The 19,686-nt window shown below is 36.8% G+C and overlaps 1 protein-coding gene across 3 annotated transcripts in view; it reads left to right on the forward strand.

Moving 5' to 3' along the window:
* GRM1 (glutamate metabotropic receptor 1) overlaps positions 1 to 19,686 on the forward strand; it is a 388,457-nt gene that overhangs the window by 277,158 nt on the left and 91,613 nt on the right. For all 3 annotated transcript variants that reach the window (XM_002922790.3, XM_011229357.3, XM_034669260.1), the window contains exon 3: positions 544 to 779. In XM_002922790.3, coding sequence (XP_002922836.1) covers positions 544 to 779 — 236 coding nt within the window. The remainder of the gene's footprint in view (positions 1 to 543; positions 780 to 19,686) is intronic.

Raw genomic sequence — 19,686 nt, forward strand, 5'->3', positions numbered from 1 at the left:
TGCTTCTGAGCTAAATCAATTTTCTACCCCATAAATGCAGCTCATATAATGGTCTTGGCTACAACCTTGAAACCTTGCTGAGCTCTTATTGTGAAGGCCCTGACTGCCTGGGTTTTATTTTATTCTGATTTGGACAGCAGCTGATGGTTTTTGTGGCCTGAAGAGCACTGGGCTTGGGAGCCAGACTGCCTGGATCCATATTCTGGATCCACTGAGATTTTGTTAGTTGCTGAACATCTGACTGAGTAGAAGTAAATAGTACAGAATCTGATGCCTAGTAAATGCTCAATAAATGTTAGTTCTTGTCATTGCTACTATCATCATCTTCATCATCACTTTCACTACTGTGAAAAACAAACAGGACTTCATGATTTCAGAAGTTACTACTCTCCACCAAAAAAAAAAAAAGTCATTGATAGGTAGCAATTTTGGCTGAAAATACTTTCAGCCTTGCTGAATTGCTTCATTCATGCATAATGCTGAGCCCTATTTGTGAGACCTTTGTCTTTCTCTCTCCCCACCCCAATTCCTGAATTTTTTTAGTGATGGATGGGCAGACAGAGATGAAGTCATTGAAGGTTATGAGGTGGAAGCCAACGGGGGAATCACAATAAAGCTGCAATCTCCAGAGGTCAGGTCATTTGATGATTATTTCCTGAAGCTGAGGCTGGACACTAATACGAGGAATCCCTGGTTCCCTGAGTTTTGGCAACATCGGTTCCAGTGCCGCCTACCAGGACACCTTCTGGAAAATCCCAACTTTAAAAGAATCTGCACAGGTAATTTGCATTCACAAAATAACAACTCAGAGGTTACAACTCTAGCCCCATTGCAACTTGTTGAATGAGAATAGAAGGTGTCAAGGCTGGAGTTCCAAAGACTGAATTGCCATCTTAATTTATAAAGTAACTAGAATTAGGAGAGTGTATATATTACCCCAAGGATTCATGTTTCCATATTCTGGAAAAACTGCTTTGGTCTCTGGTGGAGCAAGTTGTAAGAAGTGATAATACAGTTCAAGGAAAAGCAAACTGGGAATTCAGGTATCTGGTATTCAAGCCAGAGGGAAGAGATTTTATTGCAAGCATGCTTAGGAAGTGTTAGCCATAGACATAAGCAAGCAGCACTGGTTTGATCCCTTTTACTTCTTTACGACTCGCTTCAATATACAAGTCTGAAGAAGATGAGATAATGTTATCTAGGGCCACACCACTAACATGGGTATATGTGGACATAGGTGGCAAGAAATTCTGCATTCTTATCTGTAAATAGGACTGACATTTCCTGGTGGGACAGATAATTCCCATGCACTGCTCACTGAAGGCATGCCAGGAAAGGACAGCACATTGTTCCAGGTCTTTAGGGCTTGGTGAACTCCACTGGATGTCCTTTTCTGCCCCCTGCCCCCCCGCAGGAACTTCTTAACAGACTTCTTAACACAGTAAGTTTTATGAGTGTTATTGTTACTGCGTAGAGACATTGCTGTCTGCTGTCCTTTTTCAGCATTGCTTAATGTGGCAAAAATAGATCCCCTTTGGTCTACCACAGTGCCATTTAAAGCCAGTTTTCTGTACTGGGTTGATAACAGAGCCTGATGGACAGGCATTAAAGATGGTTTCACCATTGACTGAGATGGGAAAGACTCCAAGAAAAGGAGAAAGGATCAGGAGCTAGATTTCAGTGGGTTAATTTTGAGATGTCTATTAGTGATGCAGATTTATATATGTCACTTGGTCATTGTGTTTTTTTAGTAAAATTTAAAATACTATTTATTAATCATACTTGGATGTCTTTTTGCACGGATTTCCAAGAAAATAGCTTGTGACCTAAGCTTTCAAAACAAAAATTAGAATTCTGTAACTACGTTTGTTTTGAAAACCATTTTGGGTTTTGTGCATGCAAATGTCAAGGTTAAAATCTGAACTTGCTTGAGGTTCATAGTAAAAAATAAAAAAAATTGCACATTCATGAATTGTTCTTATGTTATGCTTGACTCTCAAGGCTGCTTTTAAGAGCTTCTTATGTGATTACCTTTAATAATATGTTTATGTTTGCATTTCATTCTGCAGTCAAGCTTAGCAAATATTTCCCTTTGTTCTTAGTTCTAAGGAAGACTGAAGACTTATTTAACTTTTCTATTTGGAACTAATTCATGAACTTTATTGATCTCTTCTGCTGCAGGAATCCTAGAATTTTATCTTTAATTTATCTTTAGCAGTATTTGCGTTATCTATATGTGAATACATTCAGGTAAATTTACCTTGCTCTTCAGTTTCAATGTCTGCGTTTCTATGAAATTGGCTTCAGTATTATTGAAGAACAACTAAACTATCACCTCATGTATCATTCTTATCCAGTTGAGATCCTTGAATAGCAAATAAATTGCATAGTCTTCTAATGAATATTCAGACACATTTATGAACATTAATGTGAGGAAGTTGAATGAAACCTCCCATACTATCTATAGATGCTCTTTCCATCACTTATTTTTACTTCCTCTAATTGGATCATTTTGGTGTTTAGGAAAGTTTATATATTGCAGTTAGTTTCTATAGAAACCTTTATGGAGCTTAATCTCAGATGTCACTATTTAAATAAAGAGTTTACATGCACTAGATTATCATTTTGAATATTAAGGGTCCTGAGCCCAGGCTGAATAATTTGGAAATCACTGTGACTAATTAAAAAGTACTTCATGCAAAGTCTACATCACTGCTTAATTAGTTGGGCATATCAAGGGATTGGAGATGTGTCGGAAAGGTACTAACTAAAACATCAAAGCCTAACTTTTTTTTTGAAGGTTTTGTTTATTTTTTTTGAGAGAGACAGAGAGTGAGAGTGTGAGTGGGGTTGGGGGGGGTGAGGACAGAGAGAGAGGGAGAAGCAGGCTCCCTGCTGAGCAGGCCTCCATGAGATCATGACCTGAGCCAAAGGCAGACAGTTAACCTACTGAGCCACCCAGGTGAAAAACCTAATTTAAAAAAAAATTAATCATTCTGAGGACAGTGGAAAGAATAGGTATAAAACAAATCAAAGCCACTCTCTTATAGTAAATGTCTTAGTTGTTTACAGCGTTTGTATTATGTTTGCAATAGCATAGTGCTTTATCCTTCCTGATGAGAATTATGAAAATGATTCCATGGAAACTGAAAGCATTTAGAAGCTTAACCACTGGGTCCAACACTGGTTTGGTTAGGTATCTGCCAAATGACTTGGAGGACCTAACTTAATCTCTGAATCAATTTCTGCAACTGGAGCATGGTAACACTTTCTACTTTACACAAGTGTGAGAATCAAATGAAATAATACAAGTGAGATACCTTGCAAATTGTAAATCCTTACGTAAATGTAAAGTGTTATTATTAATGTCATATCTTACCAGAAGGCAAATATGGTATAGCATGGGTCACTTTACTAAATATTATAGATTTTGAAATTACAAATTTAGCATAACTACATTCCAAGATGTGGAAACTAGAAAAACAAGCACACAAGTCTTAATGAACCACCATTAGAGTGCCAATATAGATATTTTATTTTTTTCCTATCCAGGCTTTTACTGTTTTTTTCTGATTATCACAGTAATACCTACTGCTATGATTATTGTATATAAATTGGAAACAGAGAAAGATGATGAACATTAAGAATTTTCTTTAATATAACCACTGTTAATCACTATTAATTTTTTGATATATTTCTAGCAAATACACTATTAAATTTTTGGTTTATTTTTATCTGTATATGCTTTTAAATCACATAGTCAGTATTATTTTATATATTGCTTTTAAAATGAATACTGCCTTTTCTTTTAAATTTATGAATTTATCATTAATTTCTTTCATTCTTCATAGCTGCATACATTCTGCAGACAGATAAGCTCGAATTTATTTAACTCTCTTTCTTCCTACACATTTAAGCTGTTTTCAGTTCTTTATGAATTAAAAAAAAGCTGCAGAGTTGTATTAAAAAATTCTTCCTAACCACCCCCCTTTCTTTTTCTCATTTTAGATAATTTTTTTTTCTTTTTCTTTTTTTCTTTTTTTTTTGGATAATTTTCTTAAGATACATTTCCAGAAGTTGAATTACTCAATCAAATGATATGAACATTTCTAAGAAAATAAGAAATCCCAAAAGGCAGCTCCTACCAGCACTGCTTACAAGTCTATGAACATTTTTTCATTTTGTTTTGCATAGTTATAATCATAGTGTACATATAATTCTGTATCTTATTTTCAGTTGGGATTATACTTCGCCTTTTTGATGTTGCCGTATGACCTTTATAACCACCATTTTAATAGCTCCATAATATTCTACCCAATGGAAATACTATAATTACTTAGTCATATTATTGGTTGCTTCCAATTTTTCTTCTTATGAAAAACACTGAATATGGTACAGAGAGTTTTGATGGTTGTTGTTACTCTTTTTGGATTGTTTTCTCACTATAGATTTTTAAATATATAATTATTGGTCTAAAAACATAATGATATTTAGGCCCCTTAAAAAATATGTTACCATTGTCTTGCAGTATTGGCAATATTAGGATTTGCGGTGGTTAGCAGCATAATAACTGGATGAGTTCACTATGTCCTCACCGACCTTTTTCACAGTCCAGTGAATTTACAGTCATAATTTTACATTCTCCCCTTATTCTTTATATCAGCTGGAAATAAGTGGGCACAATGCTTTTTAAAGCTAGTATATCCTTGTATTTGGTTATTATCCAAGACGTAATGAAAGAATTTAGATGATACCTGTAATACTCACCAAGAGCTCAGGACTAGTAAGATAATGACAGCTAGTCTGATATGACAAAATTTCAAGAATTCCAAGCATGAGTACTCTTTTAAAAAAAAAATTGAGATATAATTGATACATAACATTGTTAGTTTTTAATGTACCGCATAATATTCGATATTTGTATGTATAGTAAAATCATCAGTACAACATCCATTACCATCCATCATCACTATATATATATGTGTGTACATATATATATTAGATTTTATTTATTTGTTTGTTTATTTATTTTAGAGAGAGAGAGCATGCATTCAGGAGTGAGGGAGGGGAGGGGGAAGGGGGAGGAAGAGGGAAAGAGAATCTCGAGGAGACTCCACTGAGTGTGGAGCCCCATGTGGGGCTCTATTCCATGACCCCGAGATCATGACCTGAGCCAAAACCAAGAGTCAGATGCCCAACTGACTGAGCCACCCAGGTCCCCCATGTTTTTTCTTTACCATTGTATCCGTCAAGGGACACTTAGGTTGCTCCTGTGTCCTGGCTATTGTGAATAGCTGCAATGAACATAAGGGTGCATATATTTTTTTCAAGTTAGTGTTTTTGTTTCTTCAGGATAAATACCCAGAAGTGGAATTGTTGCATCATATGATAGTTGTATTATTAATTTTTTGAGAAACCTCCATACTGTTTTCCAGAGTGCAGCGCACCAATTTCCATTCCCACCAACAATGCGCAAGGGTCTCCTTTTCACCACATCCTCAGCAGCACTTGTTTTTCTTGTCTTTTTGATGATAGTCATTCTAACAGATATGAGGTGATCTCTCATTGTAGTTTTGATTTGTATTTCCCTGATGATTAGTGATATTGAACATCTTTTCATGTACCTGTTAGCCATCTGTATGTCTTCTTTGGAAAAATGTCTATTCAGATCCCCTGCCCATTTTTTCACCATTTTTTTTCTTTTGCTATTCAGCTGTATGGATTCTTTACACATTTTGGATATTAACCTCTTGTCAGATATAAAACTTGCAAATATTTTCTCTTATTCAGTATATTGACTTTTCATTTTGTTGATGGTTTCCTCTGCTGTACGAAAGCTTTTTAGTTTGATGTAATCCCACTTATTTATTTTTACTTTTGTTATCAAAATCCAAAAAGACATTGCCAACATTTTCTTTTAGGAATTTTGTGGTTTCAGGTCTTATGTTCAAGTCTCTAATCCATTGTGAGTTTGTGTGTGTGTGTATGTGTAAGATTTCATTCTTTTGTGTGTGTCTGTCCAGCTTTCCCAAAACCATTTATTGAAGGGACTATCCTTTCCCCAAACATGGGTACTCTTGCTCCATCTTGGAGACTCCCATTCACAATTTTTAGATTGGTACTAATTTTTATAATAGAGTTGCTTCATTATTAAGTTTCATTAGAGTTTCCATTTTGAATTAACATATCATGTAAGGTGGGATAAGATTGGTCTAATATAATTAGATCCAGATTAAGATGGTCTATGAACTGAGACAGGTTCCTACTTACTATAGCCCTTTAGGTCCTAGGGTAATAACTTCTCTTTGCCTTTGGAAGTTTGACCCAAATGCCATTATGCATGCCTGAAGAACAACATTTGCCTTTACCCAAGAAATTGGTATATTAGCCATAGTTTGTGGAAGTCTTCACAATTCTCAACCTCTCCCTGTATCCATTCCCTTTGAAATATGACTTTGCTGCTCCTCCCATTATGAAGTAGAATTTTGCTTCCTACCTTTTGAATCTCAATTGAATTTATAGCTTATTAGTTCTAGGTCCAGGTTTTAAGAGGCTTGACCTACTATTCTTCTTTCTTGGGACCCTCTCTCAGTTGTATGTACAAGCCTGAGTTAGCCTTCTAGAATATGAGAGACAACTTAGAGCAGAAACAGGATGACCTCTTAGTTGATAAACCAGTCTCCAGCCAATACACTAGCTGGCTGTTGACACATGAGTTGAGCCTAGCTGAGATGAGTCATGTCCAACCGAGAGCAGCAAAACTTCCTAGTTGACTCCCACATTCATGAACTAAATAAATACTTGTTGTTTTAAGCCACTAAGCCTTGGGGTGGTTTGTTATGCAGCATTATTGTGGCAATTGATAACTGATTAAGGATCTCTATAGCCCTATAATCCATGACCCTCACATGGAACAATAGTTGATTTAGTTTAGGGAACATAATTTCTCAACCCAATGTTAGAATTCTCAATCTTTTCCCCCTTCAGGAGGAATGATACAATGCTGTACCCTGTATCTCTTGAACAAAGCCAAACATTTTTATAGTTCCTTCAATGAAGATTTAAAGCCCACTGATCCAAGGCAATAAAACTATTCTACTTTGGAATTCTGAAAGTGCTAACAAGTAGAACAAAGTTATAGCTGAGCCAAACAAACATTCTCAAAACAAAACAGTAATAGGTTCTCACACAGTGCTGGTAGAAATTTCTTAATGGACATATGTTTTAAAAGCTTTGGTTGTTGCTTTAGTCAGCTTGGGATGCTATAACAAATTATAGTAAGCTGGGCGGCTTAAACAACAAATATTTATTTCTCACAGTTCTGGAGGCTAGAAAGTCTACTCTGCATGGCAGGGTTCTAATGAGAGCCTTCTTCCCTCTTTCCTCACATGATGGAGAAAAAAAAAAGAAACAAGTCTCCTAAGTGTACTAATTCCATCAAGAGGCCTGCACCCTTAAGACCTAATTACCTCCCCAAACCGTATCTCCACTATCATCATCACATTGGGGATCAGATTTTAAACATATGAATTTGGAGGGGACAAAAACATTGTCTATAACAGATGTATTTATATTTTTGGTTGAAAGAATGAAAGTGAACTGACCTTGTGTCACTTTTGAACATTATAATTTCTCAGAAAACCTCATTAATTATCACACATAGATGAAACTCTGAAAATAATATCATAGTATAAGTACAGTCTTGGTCTGCTTAACTCTTAATACTTTTGACCTGCCCTGTCAACTGTGGTAGCCACTAGCCATGTGTATTTTTTTTATAATTAAATTTAAATTAATTAAAATGAAGTTAAACACTCATTTTCTCAGTCTCACTAGCCATATTTCATATGTTAACAACTGCATGTGGCCAGTGACTACATCTTGCCTAGCACAAATACAGAAAAATTCCATTATTACAGAGTTCTATTGAATAGCTCTGCATTCTGATTTTTTTCTTCTTCCTTTTTTATTTTATTTTATTTTATTTTTAGAGAGAGGGACGGGGCAGGGCAGAGAGAGGGGCAGAGAGAATCTTAAGCAGGCTCCATGCCCAGCGTGGAACCTGACCTCATAACCCTGAGATCATGACCTGGGCCAAAATCAAGAGTCAGACACTTAACAAACTGAGTCACCCAGGGTCCCCTGCATTCTAATTTTCTAACCCCAGAAATGCCAGTTTGTTTGTTTCTATGGTTATTTGGATCTAATTCGCAAGTTAGTATTTCCAGCATGATCAACTTGTTGACTATCTTCACTGCAGCAGCTGAAAGATGTTATGAGCCAAGGCTTCCACCTTGCTTGGTGATTCCCACAGAGCCTCCAACCCAAATAGGGCAGACTCATTCCTGTGAAGACCAATTCAGTAGAGTTTCTTCTTCTGTGTCAGTTTAATAATTGAATGGATTTATAGAAACATGTTCTATCATTCAAAAGACATAAAGATTGATGCAGGGGCATATGTTTTCCATCCTTTTGCTTTATATTAATCTTGATTCTATTTCCAAAGGGCTTGAATAATTTTTAGCATCAAGCAGATACAGACTTCTGGTATACAAATGGGAATTTTTTGAGGCCTTCAATGCTTATTGTAGCAGTGATCAGTTACTATTTTATCAAAACATCTAATTTACAATTTTGTAATATGGGATATGCCAATGAACTTTTTGCTATGTAAACTAGTTACCTAGAGAATGGCCTAAGGTTTATGTACCTATTATTACTAGAATTTAGTTTAATTTATTAATAAATCCTTCAATTAGATCAAATTCTCCCTATTTAACAATTTATGTATTTTCAAAGTTGAATGCTTCCTCCTGTGGTCCAGCCTAACTTCTGAACAATTTGAGAATGGGTATTTTTAATCATTAAAATCTATGGCTATTCTTAATTAAGAGTTCACCTTGAGATAAAAGGCTAGTATATATTTCAATATTCCTAAATGGCTACATATGGGGTTACTCTATATCATATAAGTTGTACTGCTTCTCATCAGGAGAATAGTTTTGCATTTCATTTCTTCTACATATTTGCTGCTGGAAAAACTCACATGAAGTAAAGTCATAATTTCAGCCATCATAAGAAGTTACAGTCTTGGGGTGCCTGGGTGGCACAGCGATTGGGCGTCTGCCTTCAGCTCAGGGCGTGATCCTGGCATTGCGGGATCGAGCCCCACATCAGGCTCCTCCACTGTGAGCCTGCTTCTTCCTCTCCCACTCCCCCTGCTTCTGTTCCCTCTCTTGCTGGCTGTCTCTATCTCTGTTGAATAAATAAAATCTTTAAAAAAAAAAAAAAAAGAAGTTACAGTCTTTTCATGATGGGTAGACCAAACATACTTGACATATGGCCCATTTACTCTTTTTCTTGTATTTTTATATTTTTATTGAGGTATAATTGACATACAAAAAACTACACGTATATAAAATGAACAATTTGACAAATTTTAACATGTGAGTATGCCCATGAAGTCATCACCACAATCAAGATAATAAATATATCACTCCCCAAATTTCTTTGTCTCTCACTGAAAATTCCTCCCTCCCACTATTCCCCCCCAACTCCTCCCTCCTATTCACATGCAATTTTCTGTCACAATAGTTCATTTGCAATTTCTACTCTTTTTTTTAAAGGTTTTGTTTATTTATTTATTTGAGAGAGAGAGAGAGAGAGAAGGGAAAGGGACAAGCAGACTCTGTGCTGAGCACAGAGCCCGACCTGGAGCTCAATCCCATGACCTTGTGATTATGACCTGAGCTGAAATCAAGAGTTGGAAGCTTAACCAATCGAGCCACCCAGGCACCCCCTACTCTTTAATATGAATGAGATTGTGTGCTGTGAACTCTTTTCTGTCTGCATTCTTTCACTCAGCACAGTTATTTTGAGTTTCATCATTGTATTGCATGTATCAACAGTGCATTTTTTTAAAAATTGCTGAGCAATGTTTCATTATCTGGACATAACAAAATTTGTTTATCCTTTAACCTGATAATGGGCATTTGAGTTGTTTCTAGTATTTGGTTATTACAAACCAAGCTGCTAAGAACATCCATGTATGATCTTTGTATAGATATATGTTTTCTTTTCTTTTGGGGCGAGTCCTAGCTGTGGAATGCCTAGATCCCGTGGGAGGTGTATGCTTAACTTCTTTTATTTATCCTTTGGTCCTATTCATTATGGAGATATATAATTGGGAAAGCAGCATCATAAAGGAATCAAACACGGAAAAGATAAATGGTTGGTTAGAATTCAAGAACTAGTCAGACTTTTGAACTTGTTCTTGAGGAGTATGTTCCATCATTCCATTATTTCTGCTATGTGGAGGTAACAGTTAAGGTGAAGGGGATGTTCTGTCTCCATATCATGAACCAAGTTTGGGGTCATAATAGCTACTAAACATGATTCCTTATTAAATGCTGTGAAATGGAGGTTGCCATGTCTCTGGACAACTTCCTTAGTATGTTCTCTGGAGGTAAATTCTCTGGTGCCTGCTTTTTTTGAAAACTAACCTCATACCTGAAGCTATTTTATACATTTGTGCCCTAATGAGTGGGGCCCTATGTAATCAGCCTACCAGTTACATTTATAATCTAGGTCTTGCGTCTCTAGGCCATGGTAGTACACTTGAGTATTATACTTCATATCCGAGAGCTGCTTGTCAAACCTCGCACCAAAGATGTGTGTGAACTAGTGTTAAACCTGGTATCATAGTCATCTGTGCCTGTGTCAATATCATGTCATAATTCTATATGGCCACTCTATTTATTTACTAATTGACCTTTCTCTGGAGTATCACTGGCTGGTAAACAACATTAGTTGTGACCACAAATCCTTATAGAAGTTTGATGGGCATCCATGGGTACTACATGGGACATGTATTAAAATTTGTTAGAAATATGAATCCACGGGACTTACCTCAAATAGATTTGGTCTAATACTCTGACCAACAGAACACTATTATCCAATCCATTTGGATAAATTAAGATGATATGAAGAAGAATCTTGTCCTTTCGAGCAGTGATTCTCAAGTCTGACTTATTAAAGTCTCATGAAAGCTTTTAAAAAGGCACTCAATTTCTGTTAACAGAAATGTCTTAATAACACATAGCAAGTTTTGTTTGGAAAAGAAAAAGGTACTTCATGGTACCAAGTTCTCGTACCACACCAATTGGATCAGAATCTCTAGAGTGGAGCCAAGCACTTAGGTTAAGGACAGGAAGAAATTCGTACTTAAAATTTATGAGCCTTTTAGCTCTTTCTAAAAAAAATTTTAAAATTTGGAGTCATCTATCACTGTCCAAGTTGAGAGCTTGCCAAGGTTTTGGCTGTGGCTATGGCAGCTGCAGTAGCTAATGAGAATTTAGTAATTTCTAATGCTGAATGAATCTCTTCCATTTGTTTTATTTATTTATTGGTAGGCTTGTTTGAAGCATTAGCATTCCAAAATCAATAAGTCATGGCTATATACTATTTCTCTATGTCCAGATTGGGCAATTACGAGATGTATTAATTTTCTATTGCTGCCATAACAAATTATCATAAAGTCAGTGCCTTAAAACAATCCAAATTTATTATTGTACAGTTCCATAAGCTAGAACTCAGACAAGGGTCTCATTGAGTGACAATCAGTCAGATGTCAGCAGAAATTCATTCCTTTAGAAAGGTTCTATGGGAGAATCTGTTTCTCGCTTTTTTCTAACTTCTAGAGACCACCCACATTCTTTGGATAATGGCCCTGTTCCTCCTTATTCAAAACCAGCAATGTTGTATCTCTTGGACCCTGCTTCCATAGTCACATGTCTCTCTGGCCACAGCTAGGGAAGATTCTCTATTTTTAAGGATTATGATTAAATTAGTCCCACCCAAATAACCAAAGATAATCTTCCCATCTCAATGGAAATTCAGTCACATCTGCAAAGTCCTTTTTGCCATGTAGCCTAACTTATCCACAGGTTCTAGGCTTTAGGATGTGGACATCTTTGTGGACCGACAGGTCCACCACAGTAGATGTTTAGACAGAGTGAGGGATTAGCTTCTCTAAGTCCTTTCTTTTTTTTTTTTTTTTTTTTTTTTTATTTATTTATTTGACAGATATAGAGACAGCCAGCGAGAGAGGGAACACAAGCAGGGGGAGTGGGAGAGGAAGAAGCAGGCTCACAGCAGAGGAGCCCGATGTGGGGCTCGATCCCGTAACGCCGGGATCACGCCCTGAGCTGAAGGCAGACGCTTAACCGCTGTGCCACCCAGGCGCCCCTCTAAGTCCTTTCTAGTAGCTACTTCTTTAGCTCTTTTGCAGCAGACCTGCCTCTGTTAACAGCTGCCATGAGAAAACGACATAACTCTTTAGGTACAGATTTAAAAACCCAATTTCATTGCGTTTCTGTGAAAGGTAGGACATCTAGACCATTAAGGACATGTGCCTCTGGCTGACCAGAATGGTATCTGAATGCATAGATACCTTCCTTTACATTTCCCTAATCTGTTTTTTGGTTTTCCATTGCTGCGTTTGTGCTTCTACACTCCCAAACACTATGCTCTTACCACAGAGAAACAAAGAACTGATTTCCTGGATAATCAACTTTTTGTATAGCCACAGTGTGTCCTTACAGATATTTTTTGTCCAACTCTCAACTCACTCCACATAAATGATTTTCATCTTTCTCCCCCAGACACTCATCAAGATGTCAGACATTCTCTAGGAGTCTTGCTGTATCTTAGAGCCAGAGTCTTAGCTCCTCTCTCTTAGCAGTTGTCTCCATTTGAAAGTTTAATGGGTGCCAAATTAATTCTTTCAGAGGTTTTATCACAAAAATAAGAGTTTTGATTTGGTAATTGCCATGAAGCTGAGTTTTCATTTGTTCTTTGTAGCATAAACATCTTCTGTTTTATTTGTTAAGAGTTGGAAGTGAGGGGCGCCTGGGTGGCATAGCGGTTAAAGCGTCTGCCTTCGGCTCAGGGCGTGATCCCGGCGTTACGGGATCGAGCCCCACATCGGGCTCCTCCACTGTGAGCCTGCTTCTTCCTCTCCCACTCCCCCTGCTTGTGTTCCCTCTCTCGCTGGCTGTCTCTATCTCTGTCGAATAAAGAAATAAAATCTTTAAAAAAAAAAAAAAAGAGTTGGAAGTGAGAGTCAATTTCATTTTTATCTCTGCCCATTTAATATGCCTACCTCCTTGCTTAAACATGCAAGCTCATTTGGTAAAATACATGCCTTCCAAGTTATTATATGTGACAATGTTACTGAATGTTTTGCCACTGAATAATAATGGATTTATGTCCTTTTTGACAGTGATCACAATCTCCTCACTATCTGCTGCCTGTTTCTATAAGCGTCATACTTAATGATTCATTATAATTTTTAAAGTATGCTCCATGCCCAGTGTGGAGCCCAATAAAGGGCTTGAACTCATGACTCTGGATCAAGACCTGAACAGAGACCAAGAGTCTGATGCTTAACTGAATGAGCTACCCAGGCACCTCTCGTGGTCATTTTTACTGTTGTTACAGCATTCCCTTACTTTTAGGTATCAATTCCCTTTTTGGTTAGGATAGGTGAGGATACACATTATAACAGATGACCCCTAACTTAATGTCTTTCAAGAAGAAAAAATTATTTCTTGTTCTTGCCACATGTCCATTATGTATGAGTTAAGAGACTGCTCCATGTCTTCGGCACCTAGGACCCAGTCTGATAGACCTTCAATCTGGAACATTGGTAATTGTGGTAAGGAAACAGAACATGACCAATGTGATCGCGAGTTAAAGCTTCTGCTAGAAGTTATACATGTCACTTCAGTAACATTTCATTGACCAGAGCCAGCGCTATGGTTCAGACAAATGTCAATGGAGAGAAGATCCGTAATCTATCCTAAGGTATCTAATGTTTATGGGTAATAATACAGTATGAAAATATTAAACCAGAATTTGCACTGCAGCTATTTATTTAGGAGGTACAAGTGCATGCAATATATGTTTAGAATTTTTGGTTTTGAACTCACCTGAACCTTTAATTGGCAGAATTACCTTGTCAAAATGCATGAAAAATTTTTGCCAAAGGTAAAGAGATATTCCCTTCTTATTTACCAGGGTCTAAATTAATTGTAGGAAATTTTTATTAAGACAGTGAGTGAAAAATTCAGAACTCCAAGACCAAGAGACATCAGCCAAAAGGGCTTATCAACAAAATGCCTTTTTTTTTAAAATCAAGGTAAGATTAAGTAATAATTAGGTACTACTGTACTGAGTTTTCATGTTTCTGCTAGTGAACACTTCTTTATTTAGAGGCTTTGGAAGTGGAACTTATTCCCATCTTAGGAAGGACAAAAAGAAAAGGATTCATGTATAGCCAATTACTCTCTACTTAAGGGTTCCACCTCCCATGTTTAACCTACAATGATTGACACTCAAGAGCAGTTTCAGGATTTCCTTTCTCATGTGGGACATATCTGATAAGTCAACATTACTGCTTAACAATACATATAGTTCTTGCAACAAACCCCAAGCGTGCAGAAATTCTTATGGCATAGAACAAAGGTCATTGAAGATTTTAGGCTTATATTTCCCCCTTATAAAGAGATTAATTTACATCTTCTTCTAGGAATAAAGTGCCCTCAGCCTTGCTGCACTATGCTCTCTTAGTGACACTTTTCCAAGTCTGTATGTTCAGAAAGTAAGAAGACATTGTCATGTAACAAATGGCTAAGGACCCCTCCCCCATTCTCTGCTCTAGCCTTCTCTACAGGATTATGCAAAAGTCCCTGGCTCACTATTTTTAGGCATTATACTTCTTAAAATTTCAAAATAATATGTGAAAATTAGTGCCATGTTAATTTTTATCTTCTTAACACTAGGCAGAATATTTTCTCAGCTTTTATAGTTTTTAAAAATTTTAACTTCTGTGGCTTCTTTACTGTGTTGTCAGATTACCCTTTCTTGAAATTAAAGTTATTTTTGTTTTTAAAATTCTTACTATAAAACTTGTAATTCCTCATTTTAAAACCTTTACACAATAAAGGAAATCAGTCCTGGCCTTTGAGTCCTCAAAAGCATGTCATTAGTGACTTGTTCAGTTTGTAGGTAAGTTTAGGTCATGAGAGCATAAGTTTTAGACTCTATAGTGATGTGAACAAGCTAGGGAAGTGGTCACATAGCTATTAGAATGGCATTTGTAGTAAAGAAAACGTATGAACAAAAGCTAAATTGTGTTTTTGAGAATATACATATGTATCATCATTTTTTTAAAAAAGTGACATGGATACATAATAAAAATACAAATAAACGCAAACAAAAGAGGTACAAACTTTTAGTTATAAAATAAATAAGTCATGAGAATGTAATGTATAGCATGGTGACTATAATTAATAATACCATGTTTCATTTTTGAAAGTTGCTGAGACAGTAAATCTCACAAGTTCTCATCACACACACACACACGCACACACACACACACACACACACAATGAATCAGGATATAGGATGTAGGGACTGTTCAGAAGTCTTCTAGTTATTTGGAACAGCCCATATAGACTAAAGACATTATGAAAAACTGGGCATAAGGCTAGACTATTTAACTAAAGGATTATGTATACATATCTGTATGTGTTTTACGCATTAATACTAGACTTTTCCAGTAATTATTTAAGGCAATCTACAAAACTTCCAACAATGTGACTTTTTGTTAAATGAATAGAAAATAAATATTCTAGAGTTAGTTATGGTATAAAATAAGGTGCCTTATATATGGCCTTAACTTTCTTTAATATACTTTTTTTTTAAAGAATAGTTTTAGATTTATAGAAAAACTGTGAGGAGAGGAGAGTCTATATATCCTGCAATCAGTTTCCTGGATTATTAACATGCTACATTAGTATACTATATTTGTTACAATTAATAAAATAATATTGACACATTATTATTTACTAAAGTCCATATTTCATTCATATTTTCTTTTTATCCAATGTCTTTTTTTTTTTTTTCTGTTCAAGGATGCCATCCAATGGATACCACATTGCATTTAGTCATCATATCTCCTTAAGCTCCTCTTGGCTGTGATAGTTACAATAATGACTTTTTAAAATATGGAAATTTTGTAGAATAAGGGTAGGGGAAAATCAGATAAAGTCAAAGTTGTGATTAGAGACAAAATAATACATGTTATGAGATTATGTCCTATGGCTAGAGATGGGCAACAAATATGGCTTTGAACCTCAGTGTCCAAAAGATACAAAAACACCAGTTGCTTATGATATTTTGTAGAAGTGGAGCTCTTCCTGGTACAGAGTCCTGAGATAACTTTCTTTTGGGGCCATAATTAAGACTTTGTAATATCCTAAACATTTTCCTTAATATTATGTTTATGGAAAATTTAAAAATGGCTTATTAAGGCTATTTCCTGTAATATCTTAAAGGTGGGCCAAGGTCATGAAGACTAAGTGCATTTCAGGTGTTGGAGGAGGATGGCAATGGGGGTCAGTTGTGTGCAGTTATCCAAGCTCATTGGATGATTGATCACTTCCCCTAAATAGCTCTTCCTACAAGGCTCTTTCCAAGGCTTCCAAGGAGAATCAGATAATTCAGTAGAGGCAATATCTATGGTTTCAGGTTGGACCCTTCTGACCCACCTCAACCCAGTCTTTCCCCACCTTCTTCGTTGATGCAAGATAAGCAAAAGACTTCAAAGATGGATATTTGAAGAGAAATTTTCATGGGGCTATTTAGCGTAGGAAGACTAAAATCAGGCCGGTGGAACTGAGGGCTAGATTTTGACAGAAAACTGTTCCAGGCATCTCACAGATTGAGGGATAGCTGCCTGCTGTGTCTTTCCCTGCTTCACTCTGCATTTGTTCATGTTGGTCAGTGGCAGCTGCTCATAAAAATGAATTATATTTTCTTTGGCCACATCTGTGTACAGTGCAAAGTTGCCAAACGTTTGAAGCTACCTTTTCTATGCAATTATAATACGCCAGATGAGATTTTCTGTAATCACAATTACTTATATTGTTCTCTAGATTTACAATTTCTCTGTGGACAGTATTGCTAATTAAAGCATTGCTACAATTAAAATAGAAGTATGACCTACTGTCCTTAAGCTTCTTTAAAATATCACATACCTCCCCAACTCCTAGTCTAACTTAGTTCTGTACACAAGGATTAGTAGATCCTTATTTGATTTTTTTAAAAAAGATTTTATTTTATTTATTTGACAGGGAGAGAGATAGCCAGTGAGAGAGGGAACACAAGCAGGGGGAGTGGGAGAGGAAGAAGCAGGCTCCCAGTGGAGCAGGGAGCCCGATGTGGGGCTCGATCCCAGGACCCTGGGATCATGCCCTGGGCCGAAGGCAGGCACTTAACAACTGAGCCACCTAGGCATCCTGCTTCTTATTTGATTTCTGACTTTGCTCCTTGATATGTCTGACTTTGGAAAATTTTTCTAACATTTTGAGGTCTCAGTTGCCTCATCAATAACATGGGAAGTGTATACCAATGTTAAAGGACAAAGATTTAAATTAAATGAAATAAATTATGTGATGCTCTTATACAAATACTTAGTATTATTGTCTTAATGATGTTATCGAAGTCTTTATGTATACATAAATATATTTAAAACCATTTACTTATCTATACATGATATGTGATATCCATCTTATATATCATAAGTATTAAATCATTGTTCCCTTTTCATGTTTGTCAAAAGGTTTAGCTGGTATTTCTTTCTGCTCTTTTGAATTCTCCATCTTCCTAGTTGTCAGATATATTCACAAGCTTCCAGGATACTCAGCTTATGGGAATTTTATTGCTTTTGAGAGGTTGGGAATTTTATCCCAACCTTTATTTGATTCCTTACCTAAGGAGAAAGGATTCCATGACCCAAAGAAGGATACTAGCTTAGACCTGAGTGAGCTTCATCTCCAGTAGGTCAGGTGAGATCAGTGATGTGGGGCAGACTAACCTGACCATCAATGGGTAAATACCGTATCAGTGGACTCTTCCAACACCACCTCACCCCACCTTGGACCACCTCTTACCTGCTTATCTTTGAATTCTCCTTGAAGAGTCTCTGTATTTCTTACAGCAACTGTCAAACTTCCCTCTAAACCATAGTTTCCTTAAAAGTTATAAATGCAGGGGCACCTGGGTGGTTCAGTTGTTAAGCGTCTGCCTTCGCTCAGGGCGTTCCCGGCATTCTGGGATCGAGCCCCACATCAGGCTTCTCTGCTGGGAGCCTGCTTCTTCCTCTCCCGCTCCCCCTGCTTGTGTTCCTTCTCTTGTTGGCTGTCTTTCTCTGTCAAATAAATAAATAAAATCTTAAAAAAAAAGTTATAAATGCAGGATAAACTTTTACATTCCCTCCCTCACCAAGCACAAAGACAGGGTGAGTGTGTAATACATTGGATTGAATGAACGGATGAGGGATGAGATTGGGCATCACTTAGCGATCCCCTGGCCCAAATCTCTTACTGCCTCAAAACTCCTATTACCTATTATATGACCAGTGCTTTCTTGGCTGGATGCATGTGACTATCTTGAATGCTGCCACATGTTCCATAGTGGAGGACAGGGCCCCAGAGAATGAGCTCACACATTTTGTGGAGGACTGGGGCCCAGAGCAGTCGTGGTTCTGTGATGTCCTTTTTTCATGACTAAGGTAGGGTGTTGTGGAGAGGGGGCATCATGAAAGCAATGGTAAGAGTTTGGGGGCCTCGGATGGAGTGATCAGAGTTATACAGATACAGAGAGAGGCCCCAAAAGTGAATATTCACAGACTTTTAGACATAATTTTACATGATTTCCCTACAAGTTATTTCTCAAATTTCCCAAGTGTTCATCCTGACCAACCTACCATGTCAATGTCAAGCAAGCTTTTTATTAGCTTCAGGAGTAAAAATAGTGCAAAACTATATAAACTACAAAGCTGGTTTACCAAATTGTGCAACAGGAAGTTTCTTGAATGAAGAAGGAATGGATGTGTGGTCATGACTAAGCAACTGAGGGATGATGTGCTTCCCTTCAAATACGCTTGTTGGGAAGGAAAATTTTAAAGATTCACAGTGTATTGGTTTCTATTTTTCCTGTGAAAAGAACCTTTTTGATTGTCTTAGATACAATCATTTTATTTAGTTTGGGAAATAACTAAAGAGACAGAGGGAGAACTTTCCAGAGAGAATCTGTGTCCTTTTATTGTTTTTGTTTTGTTTTTTGATGACTTTTTCTTTTTTTTCTTAATTCAGACTTCTTTTTTTGAGCAGTTTTAGGTTCACAGCAAAATTGAGAGGAGGCACACAGATTTCTCCATATACTTCCTGCCTCCACACCCATTGCCTGACCCATATCAACACCTCCACCACAGTGGTAACATTTCTTATAATCAGGGAACCTATACGAACCCATCATTATCACTCAAGGTCCACAGTTTACATTAGGACTCACTCTTGGTGTTGTACGTTATATGAGTTTGGACAAATGTATAAAGACATATACCACCATTATAGGATCATACAGAGTATTTTCACTGCCCTCAAAATCCTCTGTGCTCTGCCTACTCATCAGTCCACACTCCCCCCAGCCCTTGACAACCACTGATCTTATTACTGTTTCCATAGGAATATAGCTGACATTCCCAACATCTTATCAAATTTGTTTTCATTTGTGTTTTTTCTTTAGGTTTTATTTATTTTTGCGAGAGAGAGAGAGAGA

The sequence above is a fragment of the Ailuropoda melanoleuca genome, chromosome 10 (genome assembly GCF_002007445.2).
Source record: "Ailuropoda melanoleuca isolate Jingjing chromosome 10, ASM200744v2, whole genome shotgun sequence".
Classification (NCBI taxonomy): Eukaryota; Metazoa; Chordata; class Mammalia; order Carnivora; family Ursidae; genus Ailuropoda; species Ailuropoda melanoleuca.